This window comes from Fistularia commersonii, chromosome 11 (assembly GCF_037954325.1).
Source record: "Fistularia commersonii isolate RoL2024-O1a breed Wild chromosome 11, RoL_Fcom_v1.0, whole genome shotgun sequence".
NCBI lineage: Eukaryota > Metazoa > Chordata > Actinopteri > Syngnathiformes > Fistulariidae > Fistularia > Fistularia commersonii.
In genome coordinates this window covers 19,156,957-19,169,752 of record NC_141294.1, presented here as the reverse complement: position 1 = coordinate 19,169,752, position 12,796 = coordinate 19,156,957, and the positions used below count along the sequence as shown (strand labels likewise).

At 42.8% G+C, this 12,796-nt stretch overlaps 2 protein-coding genes across 2 annotated transcripts in view; one reads left to right on the top strand and one right to left on the bottom strand.

Moving 5' to 3' along the window:
• The window catches only part of mrpl51 (mitochondrial ribosomal protein L51), a 2,581-nt gene extending 154 nt beyond the window's left edge, over nt 1-2,427 (bottom strand). The window contains exons 1-4 of the mRNA XM_086155952.1: nt 2,273-2,427; nt 2,025-2,120; nt 1,438-1,545; nt 1-142 (exon numbers count right to left, since the gene is read on the bottom strand). The exon at nt 1-142 is cut by the window's left edge and continues 154 nt beyond it. Of these exons, the coding sequence (XP_086012078.1) occupies nt 1-142; nt 1,438-1,545; nt 2,025-2,115 (341 nt within the window). The 5' untranslated portion in view covers nt 2,116-2,120; nt 2,273-2,427. The remainder of the gene's footprint in view (nt 143-1,437; nt 1,546-2,024; nt 2,121-2,272) is intronic.
• Nucleotides 2,428-5,661: 3,234 nt separating this feature from the next.
• Nucleotides 5,662-11,747, top strand: lag3 (lymphocyte activating 3). The gene is made up of 6 exons (XM_086155812.1): nt 5,662-5,707; nt 5,823-5,943; nt 6,890-7,116; nt 7,412-7,645; nt 10,180-10,494; nt 11,455-11,747. The coding sequence occupies exons 1-6, from the start codon at nt 5,662-5,664 to the stop codon at nt 11,745-11,747; spliced, it is 1,236 nt and encodes a 411-aa protein (XP_086011938.1).
• Nucleotides 11,748-12,796: the final 1,049 nt, after the last annotated feature.

Here is a 12,796-nt window from a genome sequence, read left to right as displayed (position 1 = left end):
TCCAGGTCGTGGCGGTCTTGCGCCATCATCCGGTCTCCCACCATCCTCTTCTTGCGGATCAGACGCTGCAGCTCGTTGCCCCGGAAGGCCTTCACCCAGCAGGGGGCGGCGATCAGGTCCTTGGGGTGCGCCTTGAAGCCCCCTGCGGACATCAGCCAGCGTCATTCAGTCATTTATTCTTGCAAACCCTGCTCTCACTTTTAAAGCCCTGGTGCAAATTTGCCTTGAATAATAATAATAATAACGAAAATAATACTAGTGTTTCTATCCGGATGGAGCAACACACAGAGGTACACTGCACTACTGGAGGCGCTAGAGCAAGGGTGTTTAACTCATTTTGGCCCGGAGGCCATATACGGCCTGATTTGATGTCAAGGAGGCCGTACCAGTGAAATCATTACCTAGAAGTAACACTATGTCCAAATTTTTCCTTTTGTAGTGTGAAAGAAGTAAACAGGTAAATAATAAAAATCTTTACATGGAATGAACTGATGCTCGAAAAATACATGATGAATTAATATTAAACATGAATATTAAAAAAGAATTGATGAAATCACACACTAAAAATATTGTTGAGGTAAAAGAGAAAATCTTGTCATTGTGGGAAAATTTGCCACTAGAATTATTACAAAATTGATTGGTAGAATAAGAGGAGGTATAATGTTTACAAGGCTAGTGGTGGCTATTCTGGTTATTTAATCAATCATTTTAATTTTGCCCATTTAACAATATCACCTGATTTTTTTTCATCGAAAATCATTTTGTTTTCAAATTTTGAAGCAAAAAATACATTGCAAAGTTACTTTTTCATTTTTTCCTTTCCCTGTTTTTTTTTTTTTTTTTAAACCCACTGTATAAAACCCCCAGATGCATGTGAGAAAAAATGCTCAGGCTGCATTAACACAAAGATTTGATTTCAGGCAGTGGGCCACAAAATATTGTTCCAAGGGCCACAATTGGCCCGCGGGCCACGAGTCTGAGACCCCAGCGCTACAAAACGACTTGCAGCGTCTAACACCTGGTGTTCAGAGATGCCAGGATCGATCATGTCGGACCAATCGATAAGATCAATTTAAGAACCTGATAAAATGCTCTAAAACAGGCTCACTGACCAATCAGTTTTTTTGTTTTTTTTTAATCCTTTTAGACCAGAGGAGGCCAAATAAAAAAAACCTGCTGTGGGTGGTGTTGTGGCGCAGCTTGTCCAGCAGGGAGAGCTCTGGGGTGTTGTTTACACACTGCATTTCAGCTGACTTGAGGCTGCAAGTGTTTAAGTCGCAAAAAAAAAGAAAAACATCCCCTGACAAGACAGATGGGTTGGTGGGCAGGTTCTAATTGATCGAGCGATAGATCAGCTACTTTGCAGGAACTGACTGCTTTGAGCATCACAATTCAAATAACCACCAGAACGTTCTACTGGAAAGCTGAGACGCTCACCTAGGATCCCGATGTTATCGTACACCCCGAACATACTCCTCTTTTCCGTCCACCTGTCAACCACCTTCAGCTCGGGGATGGCGTGCATCCGGATGCAGTGGCATGTCCCTGTAGCAGAAAATGAAAATAATTGTATTAGAAAAATAAACAATGAACCTTATGTCAGGCCTCATACATCGATATATTTATATTTCTATATATCGATGTATATACACACATATTTATATGATTTATATTATTCTTTAATGTACACCTATGTCGGAGGTGGTATCAAAAGGGTTTTTTTTAAGATTAACTTTATCTTTTATTTGGTCAGCTTATATCCGAAATGAATCACACACAGTCCCAGAGTCCGCAGTCAGAAGCCAGCCTGCAGAAATCAACTAAGGGCTTGGGAGGGCGCTAAACTTCACACAATAAATAATAATAGCTCCAGTACACTATTTTGCCAAACTGGAGAGCTATCAATCTCTTAAATTTGGAATTGCATTGTTATCTAGAGATTATCTTTCACTTTATTAGCATGTAAACACAAACTGAACGTAGACTTAGAGGTGATTTTCCAGTTCGACTGCTAACTTCCTCACCGGTGGAGAAGGCGGCAGCCGTCCGCAGGAGAACCACTGCGGGGCGGCAGAGGGAGGCTCCGGTCCTCAAGACACCCCCCAGGACGGACATGTTTCCTAGGGGTGAAATACAGAGTGATAAATCCAAAAGCACCCGTTTCGGCTTCACCTTGGCGGAGCCGGAACGGGTGCTACCCTACACTTTGTTGACCCTTAGCTTTAGCATTAGCGATAGCACAGTAAATCAAAGTTGGTGATACGATCGTTACCTGCTCAGGAGGCCTGCTGATTCAATCTCTGAGTTTTATTACTTAAACTGCGAACTGAGTTTGAGCTTCGCTTCTGTATGTTTCCGTCTAAAAAGAAACGTTATTGACGCCGTGACATGCTCGCCACGGCCGCTGCCATCTTTGCGGAACTCCCACAATGCATCGCGCGGCTGCGTTTCTTAAATATATTTATTCAAATAACAGGCAAAATCCGATTTTAAGTTTACTAATCATATCTTCTGAGTCGAAATCTTGTAAATAAATAACCTAATTTTTGCCTGAAAATGACTTTAATTCACAAGTTAACCGAAGTTAAAAAAAACTACATTACCGAGAATCCAACAGCGCAAATGCGACGCATTTGATTGGTGAAGCACGATTTCAACTTGTTGACGTCATAATTATTATCAGAATGAACTGTACGATCTCAACATTTCTAGTCTACAATCATTTGTTAGTTGTATATATGTTTCAGAGGTCAACACATTTCGTTTATATATGCTAAATAAAATAAAATTATAATTAGAATCACTTCTTCTCAATTTAGATTATGTTAAGTAATATTTTTTTCCATTCCTTGACTCTGACAAATTCTCAGAATGATTTTCCGTTTGTTTTGGATTGCGTCAATCCTTCGAAAATCGAAAATGAATTTGAAGTTTATGTCCGCAAACACGATTGGAAAAAACAATGAAAAAAAACAATAAACGTGCGTCACAATTGAGTGAGAAAAAAACTTGTCAACGAGAATCGAGTTTGAAAATGGAGTGGGCTTTTGCTTTGGAAAAAAAGCTTGGCTTTTAGTTTCCCTGCAGAAGACATAAAACTGCAGAAGAAAACACAAATTTTCGAGCGCAGTGAAACGGTGCATTTATAGATATTGTATCATCTATCAAAAATTCGGAAAAAAACACAAGTAAATCAAATGTGTAGGAAACATTTGGGTAGATATTATCTAGTTTCATTGTGAAAACTTAAGTGTCTGTCACACAACATCAGTATTAATCATATGTCTGTAGTACTGTCTGACATGAACTATAAGTGCATCCTCAGGAATAATAGAATTGTGCATTTATTTAATTTAATGCCATTTAATCTTGATTATATTTTGTTTTATTCAATGCTTTAATGCGAGAATTTGATGTCATTTACAAACATTGTATATACATTAATTAAGTTAAGAGAAAACAGTGGAGAGCTTTGGTGCATCTACTTAATTTAATTTAATTAAAATTTAAATTTCTTTTTATTTTATCATTTATTCATTATTTTATTTTTATTTTAGGCTCTGATGAGGGCTTTGAGATAATTTTCGAAATTATACATTAATTGAAAGAAAAAAAACATGCTCAATTGGAGTGTTTTGGTGCATCTGTCTATTTTATTTTATTCTATTCTCCAATGTGAGGATTTTGATGGCATTTACAAATAAATACATAAATTCAAATAAATGAAAATATGCTCCACTGGATTGTTTTGGTGCATCTATTTAGCTTACGTTATTTTATTTTATTTTATGCTGCAATGTGAGGATTTTATTGCTGTTCAAAAATAAAAGGAATAAATGCAATACTTAAAAGAAGAGAAAACACTTCCAACCAAAGTCTATTGGTGGAAAGAAAAACACCAGGATGTCCTCACAGAGATAGATACCCCCCACAGAGGTTTACACAAATCACTCTTTCAGTTCTACTGTTGAGTCGGATGGAAAAAAAAATTCAAAAACATTAAGGAACGTCAGAGATTAAGCCATACACACTCACACACACACACGTATGCACACACGCGCAATATGACAGCAGATATAGATAGCATGATCTGTCTTTTGTAATGTTTAGCTGATCAAATGCGGGAATGCTGAAGTCCCTGACTGCAGACAGAAAATAATCGAATACATTGATGAAGTAAAATTACTGCAGTACTCGGAGTAGAATGCACTTGAAATATCATGAGAGCCGATTGTGCTTACAGTGCACGCTTTGGTACTTCTTGGAATTTAATTTTGCAATTGCATTGCATGAAAGAGCACAATCCAATAACCATTCTGATTATTATGGGACGCTTTGAGCTTCAGCACAAAGCACTTTTCCAAAATGTCAAATTCAAAGAAGCCATTATTGAAATACTGCCAGGCTAAAGTACATAAGAGAAGGAATCTCACTGAATCAGATAAAATCTAGAAACCAGGGCACGTGACCGTGAGCAGGAAGTGAGGCGGCTGAGGTTCTTCTCGTTAGACAGCGAAGCAGCTGCCGGTAAAAGGCGGCGTGCAGAAGACGAACGCGACAGAACAGCAGCCTTGGTGGTCACGGTGCTATGTTTAAAAATGGGAAAAATAAAAGAATAAATAGAATCATTTGCAGGCTCCGCCCCCTTTTCACACGACCCTCATCTGCATGTTACCCATTCGACCCCGCAGGTGTTTTCATGTAAGGGGCTGTTTCCGCCATTGAGGATGTCGCCCACCTATCTGGGAGACCCCGAGGGGGACCCAAACGCTCGTGACTCACGGATACCCGTGTTTTTTGGGGGGCAAAAATAAGCAAAATGTTGGTTTGATCTTTCCGACCATGTGAGTCCTCTGACCGGGGGGAACCGGCGAGATGTGGGCCAAAAGGGAGGCGATGGAAGGAAATGCTGATGATTCACCTCCTGTGAACTAGAAGCACAGAGTTTTTTTTCACTGAATGACCTCCCTTTCTAACCAACAATGAAGGCTGATGGTAATGAAGACGAGGTTGGTGACGCACTAAACCCCTGACTCGGTTTCAAAGTGACAACTGAGGGGACGATGCAGGCAAACAGCAACGGCCTGTTAATAATTTTGTAATAACGCTGTAATAATGCTGTAATAATTCTGTAATAATGCTGTAATAACACTGTAATAACAGCTTAATAACAGCAACTAACATTACATCAGATCGCACCCTATCCAGAACGTAAATGCAGTTCCAAAGCCAGAACAGGTACGCCGTGTGGGGTTCATGGGTCGGATTCTCTCCGCTGCCATGAATGATAGCTCAATTACAGCAGGTCAATAATAGCTTGGGAATGGAAATCCCTGGACTTCAGGAGTGTGTCGCCACTGTTGTTTTTGTTGTTGTTTACACTCAGCAGTTTTATTTCATTTTCCCTCAAACCCCACAAGGAGGAAACGGTGACGCTTTGAGAGAATCCGTGGTCGGGGGATGTCTTCTGACATTTTCCGAGGTGACAGAAAAACTGGGGCAAGGGAGTGCAGGGTGGAGGTGGGGGGGATCAAATGAGGCACGTCGAGGCACGCCAAACCACCGAACGTGACGCCTCCATCACATCCTCCTATAAAAAGCTCAGAGTGAGGCGGAGGCGCAGACGCAGGTGGAACCTCAACACTTGTGGACGACAACAAGATGTTCCTTCGATCTCTGGTCTTCAGCTTGGTGGTGTTCCTCGCAGGTGAGCCCCCCCCACCTCATCACCATGGACTCAATATTAATATAAACCTAGTTTGAACCTTTGCAACCCCCCACCCCCCCGCACCCCTGCTGCTCTCCATCGTCATCCCTTCCAGAGGCCCACCAGGAGCTGAGGGAGGTTCTCGCAGCCTCGGGTTCCACAGCAATTCTTCCGTGTGAGTGCGGCCCGTCGTCGTCCTCGGCACCCGCCATCCTCTGGACCAAATACCATTCTGGGTAGGACTTTCACCCGACAATTTTTTGTGAACACAAATTATTATGATTCATGAACTCTTTTACTGGAATTTGATTTATTGATTTGATCTATTTTTTTGTGTGTGTTAACTTTTTTCAGCGATTTTCAATGTTGTTTTAAAAAATACTGAGAAACTTTAAAAACTCTTTTGTTTTTGTTAAACATATGCCATCTCTGGCACTTCAAACTCAGCAAAAAAAAAAAAAAAAAGTAAAAGAAATCCAGTGGGAAAAGGACAGAAGAGACCTCTGCAAAATCTGTTTTAAAATATCTAGAAAATTTAGAGATGTTTACAAAAGAAAACCAATTAAAAATTGTTCAAGGGGAAAAAAACAACTAATTCTAGAGACATTTCTAGAATAAAGAAAAAAAAAAAAACAATTGTGGATAAAATGCTCCAGAAAGGACCATAAACTCAGCACAGTTGTCTAGAAAAAAGAAAAACGACGAAAAATTGTCCAAGAAAACAAAAAACTCACAACCATTCTGGAAAAAAAAACAATTGGGGGAAGTTGTTTCCACAATAGACCAAAAACCCAGCAAAGAAAATTATGGGCAAAATAGAGCTCCAAAGAAAAAATATCCGTAGAGAACTTACAAAACAAAAGTGTACAAAGCATATCTACAACCAAAATATATAAAAGAGTACCAGTGAAAAATACCTAAATACCTAAAATACAGCAAAATTTTCTATAAAAGAGAAAGCGGATGTAAAATTGTCGAGAAAAATTTAATTTCTTGAAAAAGTGGGCAAGAAAAACCCTTTAAAACAGTGACCATTCAAAAATGAATTGGGGGTAAATATGTTCCAGAAACGGCCTTCGATTAATAAAACATTTTTTTAGCAAAAAAAAGTCAATAGAAACAAAATCACCAAAGGGGAAAAAAAAATTCTTCGCTGAGTATGACCGCTGTGTTTTGCCGCAGCACCGTCTGGAAGAGGCAGCGCAGCGGCTTCCAGCTGTGGGGGACCCAATGGACCAGCGGAGGTCGCAGGAGGGTGGCGCTCCCTCACTTCAAGCTGGACGCCGGCGACTGCAGCCTGCAGATGGACGGCCTGATGGCGACCGACGGCGGCCTTTACGTCTGCAGTGTCCAGCGGGAGCCGCGGGGGCCCTTCGTCCAGCAGATGGTCGTCCTCCGGGTCATCCAAGGTAGCAGCTCTTCTACTCCCTCTGCTGTATTTTCTCAAACCCACGAATCCACAAATCAAGTTGTTTTTTTTTTGCAACAAATTTGTGAAAAAAGTAGTTACGATGTTATTGAATTAAGGTAAGAGTTCTTCTAATCAAATGTTTGTTGTATTTGTTTGTTTATAAGAAATGGCATTGAATTGTAGTTATTACATGTAATTACAAAGTAATTACAATAAAATGATACAAAACAGTAAAACACTCTGGTGAGGCTTTGCCTGCCCAGTGACGCCACGCTCACCTGTCCCATCCACAGTGTCTCTGTCGTCGGCGGCGCCGGTGGCGGGCAGCCAGGTGACCATCGGCTGCCAGGTGACCCCATGGCCGAGGGACGCCTCCATCCGATGGGAGCTGAACAATAGCACACGGGAGGTAGACGGCGGCCGCACTTTCACCGTCCAGGCAGCCACGACTCTGACGGGCACGTGGACGTGCGTGGTGCGACACGATCACGCCGAGGGACGCGCCTCCGCGCCGCTGAAGGTCCGAGGTGAGTCACTGGGCAGCGGTGCCCTCTAGTGGCCGCAGGCGGCAGAGCAAATAGAGGCTGAAAAACCCTGGAAATGCAGAGAAAGTTACCCAGAAATGTGTTTTGAAAAATTAACATTCACTGTTAATTTCATAATAATTGGGCTGCCACATTACAGTGGTGGAGGGGTTTGCATGTCCCAGTGATCCTGAGAGCTATGTTGTCGGGGGCTTTATGCCCCTGGAAGGGCAAAAAAGTCCCAAGTGATGGACCAGACAAAGTGTGGCTCAGAAGACCTCCCATGAATAAGACAAACATTGGACCCAGTTTTCCCTTGCCCGGACATGGATCACCGGGGCTCAGTGGCCCCTCCTCCCCTTGGTTCACCACCCACAGGAAGGGCCAAGGGGGTCGGGTGCAGTGCGAGGGGGCCGGTAGCCAGAGCGGGGAACCTTGGCAGTCGGATCCTCAGGTGTAGAAGCTGGCTCTTTGGACATGGACTGTCACCTCTCTGGCGTGGAAGAAGCCGGAGCTGGTGCAGAAGCCTGAGATATTCTGACTACATGTAGTTGGACTCACCTTGAAGCACTGCGTGGGGTCTGGAACCCGGTCGGGTTCTAGAGAGGGCTGGACTCTTTCTATTCTGGAGTTGCCCCTGGTGAGAGGCGCCGGGCAGGTGTGTGCGAATTATTGGTCCCCCGTCTCAGGATCTGCACGTTGGGGTTCAACCCGGTGGACGAGAGGGTAGCCTCCCTCTGCCGTCAGGTGGGGGAACGGGTTCTGACTGTTGTTTGTGGCTATGCATCCAACAGCAGTTCAGTTTACCCACCCTTCTTGGGGTCCCTAAAGGGGCCGCTTGAGTGCGCTCCTACAGGGGCTCCTACTCGTTCTAGTGGGAGACGCTGCGACTTGGAAGGGCATGACTGGGAGGAATGACCCCCCTGATCTGAACTCGTGCAATGATTTGTTATTGGAGTTCTGTGCTCGTCATGGATTGTCCATAACGAACACCATGTTCAGGCATAACATTACATGGGAGTCATTTGGCAGACGCTTTTATCCAAAGCGACTAACAAAAAGTGCAGTTCAGTCACTGAAGATCCGAAGTACCAGTAGTCGGAAGTCAGAAGTGACCACTCTACCAAATAGCCATCTCAAAACCATAAAGGTGTCCATATGTGCGCTTGGCACCAAGACACTTTAAGCCACAAATCTTAGATTAACCTTGTGGTCGTATCATTGGACTTGCATGTCCTGGACATTCAGGTGAAGAGGGGGGGGCAGAGGTGTCAACTGATCGCCACCTGGTGGTGAGCTGGTTGAATGGGGGACCCAAACGTAACGTAAAGGGTCTGCTGGGAACATCTAGCAGAGTCCCCTGTCCGAAGGAGTTTCAACTCCCATCTCCGGCAGCGCTACAACCATGTCCCGAGGAAGACAGGAGACATTGAGTCCAAATGGGATTGACTGGTGGATCGGTGCGGCATCTGCAGCGACTCTATAACAGTCTGTTGTGGTGAGGAGGGAGCTGAGCCAAAAGGCAACACTCTTAATTTACCGGTCGATCTACCTTTCCACCCTCACCTATGGTCACAAGCTGTGGGTGGTGATCGAAAGAACAAGATATAAGCGTCCAAAATGAGTGTCATCCGCAGGGTGGCCGGACTCTCTCTCAGAGATAGGGTGAGAAGTTCATTTATCCGGGAGGAGCTTGAAGTAGAGCCGCCGCTCCTCAGCATAGAGAAGAGGAGTCAGATGAGGTGTCTCGGGCATCTGAGAATTCCGGGCATGTCCATCTGGGAGGAGACCACGGGGAAGACCCAGGACGCGTTGAAGAAACTCCATGCTGGACTGGGAACACCTTGTGGAACTGGACCATGTGGCAGGGGAGAGGGAGGTCTGGGCCTCACTGCTCCGGCTGCTGCCCTGCTACCCAATAAGCAGGAGACGATGGCTGGATTGATGGATATATGAATAATTATGATATTTATTAGAATAATTAGGAATCATTATATATGTGTTATAAGCAATTATCCAGAGGTTTTGGAATTTTTATAAAATAAGATAGGACAATAAGATAAAACCTTATTGATCCCCATAGGTTAAGTCATGTGTCACACAGCACATGGCAGAGGAGTGGAAACAAAACACATTAAAAAATAACAATAAATATACAGAAACAACAACAGTAGGAGGATAAAAATAGATAACAAACTCATGAACATAGCTTTCGTTATTATCATTCCATAAACAAAGTTAGTATTATCTGAATTACACAATTTACTTCCAGTTTCTCATCCGCCCAATAAAAAAACTCAGTTATACTACGTTTTGATCGATAGATTGATCATAGATTGACAAAGTGTTATATGAAAAAATGTAAATATGAAATAAAATTAAAAAAAATATATATATTCTTGTAAGAATTATTTGACCCCCCTCCTAAAAAAAAGGGAAATGTTTGGGAAAGAATTTACTAGATAAATAAATACATTTTAAAAAAAAATTAAAAAAAGGAGGAGTTTGTTCTGAGTCGAAGGATGCCGTCTGTCCAGGGATCGTCGACCCCCCCGGTGACACCCGCATCTACGTCGCCGCCGGCTCCCCCGTCGCCCTCCCCTGCATCTTCACCCCCGGCGTGACCCCTTCCTCGCCAGCCTGGTTCAAACTGAAGGCGAGCTCTCCGTTCAAACCCGTCCACTGGCCACTGCCAACGTCCTTCTCTGCACCCGCGGCCCCCGGCCTGGCCGCCTGGGACCACTCGGCCAGCCTGGGGGCGGCCATGTTTGAGGACGGGGGCAGGTACAGGTGCTCGGCCGTGCTGGACGGGCAGAACCTGAGCCGGGATCTGCTGGTGGTGGTCGCCAGAAGTGAGTTCAGGAATTTTTTTTTTTGTATTTTTTAAACAGAAAGTCATGTCATCATATAACCACATACGTAACTTAAGTTAAACTTAACTTAAGATTTTTAGGTGATTTCTGTGCGTATTTTTTTATTGTTTCCGAATTATTTTTAGGGCTCTTTTTTTGCAGAATTTTAGTTTTCCTACATACAGAAGCCGGAACTTCTCAAGATGTTTTCGAGATAAGCAGCTATTTTTTCTAACATTCTTATTCTTATTTAGTTATTTCTGGGAGATTTTACTGTTTCAGTTATTTTTGAATTCTATTTATTTTCATAACTTTCACATTTTTTCGTGAAATAATTACATTTTTTGTATTATGATAGGTGATTTCTTGTATTAACAAAGTTACTTAGCAAATTTCCAGTTTATTTTTGGGTCTCTTATTTTTGTGCAGAGTTTTAGTGATCTTACCTAGGGAAGCCTTAACTGTCCATCGCTTCATACTTTTTCCCCTTTCATTTTGTCAAGATAAGTTATTATTAGCTCTCTTTTTTTCGCACAATTCAGTTTTCCTACCCCAAGAAGCCCAAATATTAGAGTTTTTTTTCTGACATTAATATCTTAATTATTTCTGCAAAGTAATTCATATTTTACATTTTCAATTCTCTTTAATTCCATTTATGTTCCACATTTTTAGTGAAATTAAGATTTTCCTAAAGTAACATTTTCATGTTAATTAAATTTCACAATTATTTACGGGAAAGAATTAGAAAAGATATAGAAAGTTTATAGATATATAGAAGGTTTATATATGTATATATATATATATATATATATATATATATATATATATATTCGGTCAAATTAAGTAAATAAATAAAACATTATCTATTATTTATTAAAGAAGTCAATAAATCAGGTTTTACCTATTGTGAAATAGATAAACAACAGTGATCAATAACTAATAGTAAGTGTTCTTTCCCAGTCGACAGCAGCGTCCAATCACAGAACTTCCTCACGCTGACCTGTCAGCTGAGCGACGCCAGCGAGGTCATCCGGTACGAGTGGGTCCAGGTGACCTCTGAGCCCGGCACTTTCCCCAACCCCATCTGGGTTGGGGAGACCCTCCGTCTCAGCCGGGGGTCTGGGGAGGACCAGGCTGAGTGGGCGTGCCGTTTCTATGGAAACCAAGGCCTATTGGGGAATGTCACACGCCGCATGCATACGACGAGTAAGACCCCTCTGTTCTGTTCTCTGTTCAATAACCAGTTGCAGTGATTGATCAGCGTGTCTGTGTGTCTGTGTGTGTGTGTGTGTGTGTGTGTGTGTGTGTGTGTTTGTGTTGAAGGTCAGCTGAGCAGACAGAGACTGGCATCCTCATCGAAGAACACTCCTATTCTAGTGGGGGTCAGCCTCCTGCTGCTGCTTCTATTGCTTGTGGTTCTGGCTCAGTTGTACAAGAACCACCAGCGGGTAAGTTTGATTTGGCTCAGGAGATCGCACGCACACACACACACCCACACACACACACACACACACACACACACACACACACACACACACACAGGTGCACGCATATAGACACAGATGGCACACACATGCACATGCAGATGCACATACATTCTTGTGCAGCAACACACACTCTTCACTTTTCTTAAAGACAGAAAGACAGGAAGATACATAAAACACACACACACACACACACAAACACACGCATAAGCGCATACACACCACCAGGACACAGGCATACACACACATGCACATGTAGATGCAGATGACAAACACACGCACATGCATATGTATACACTCTCCCACACACTTTTCCTACAGGGAGAGAGGCAGAAAGATACAGAAAGGCACAGACACATGCAGGCACGCACACATACACACATACGCAGAAACACATACACATTTGCGCGCACACACACACACACCAACACACATACACAAACCACCAAGGCACAAGTACACACAAGCATACACTAACACATTAACGTTCACACAAACACATAGACTTGGAGTAAGATGGACAGACACGCACACACACACCCAAATTCATACGCAGACACGCATAGACACACACATACGTAGACACACACCAACCAGACATAGGTACATACACCCATGCAAAGACACATACATGTGCGTATACACACACATACTTTTCTTGCAAACAGAAAGACAAATACAAACACACACACACATAGACACAAGTGCCACACACGCGTATGCAGACACGCACATAGGTACACACACATGTGCACACCTGTATGTGCATACACTCACACATGCACACTTTTCTTAGACAGAATGATACAAAAACACAG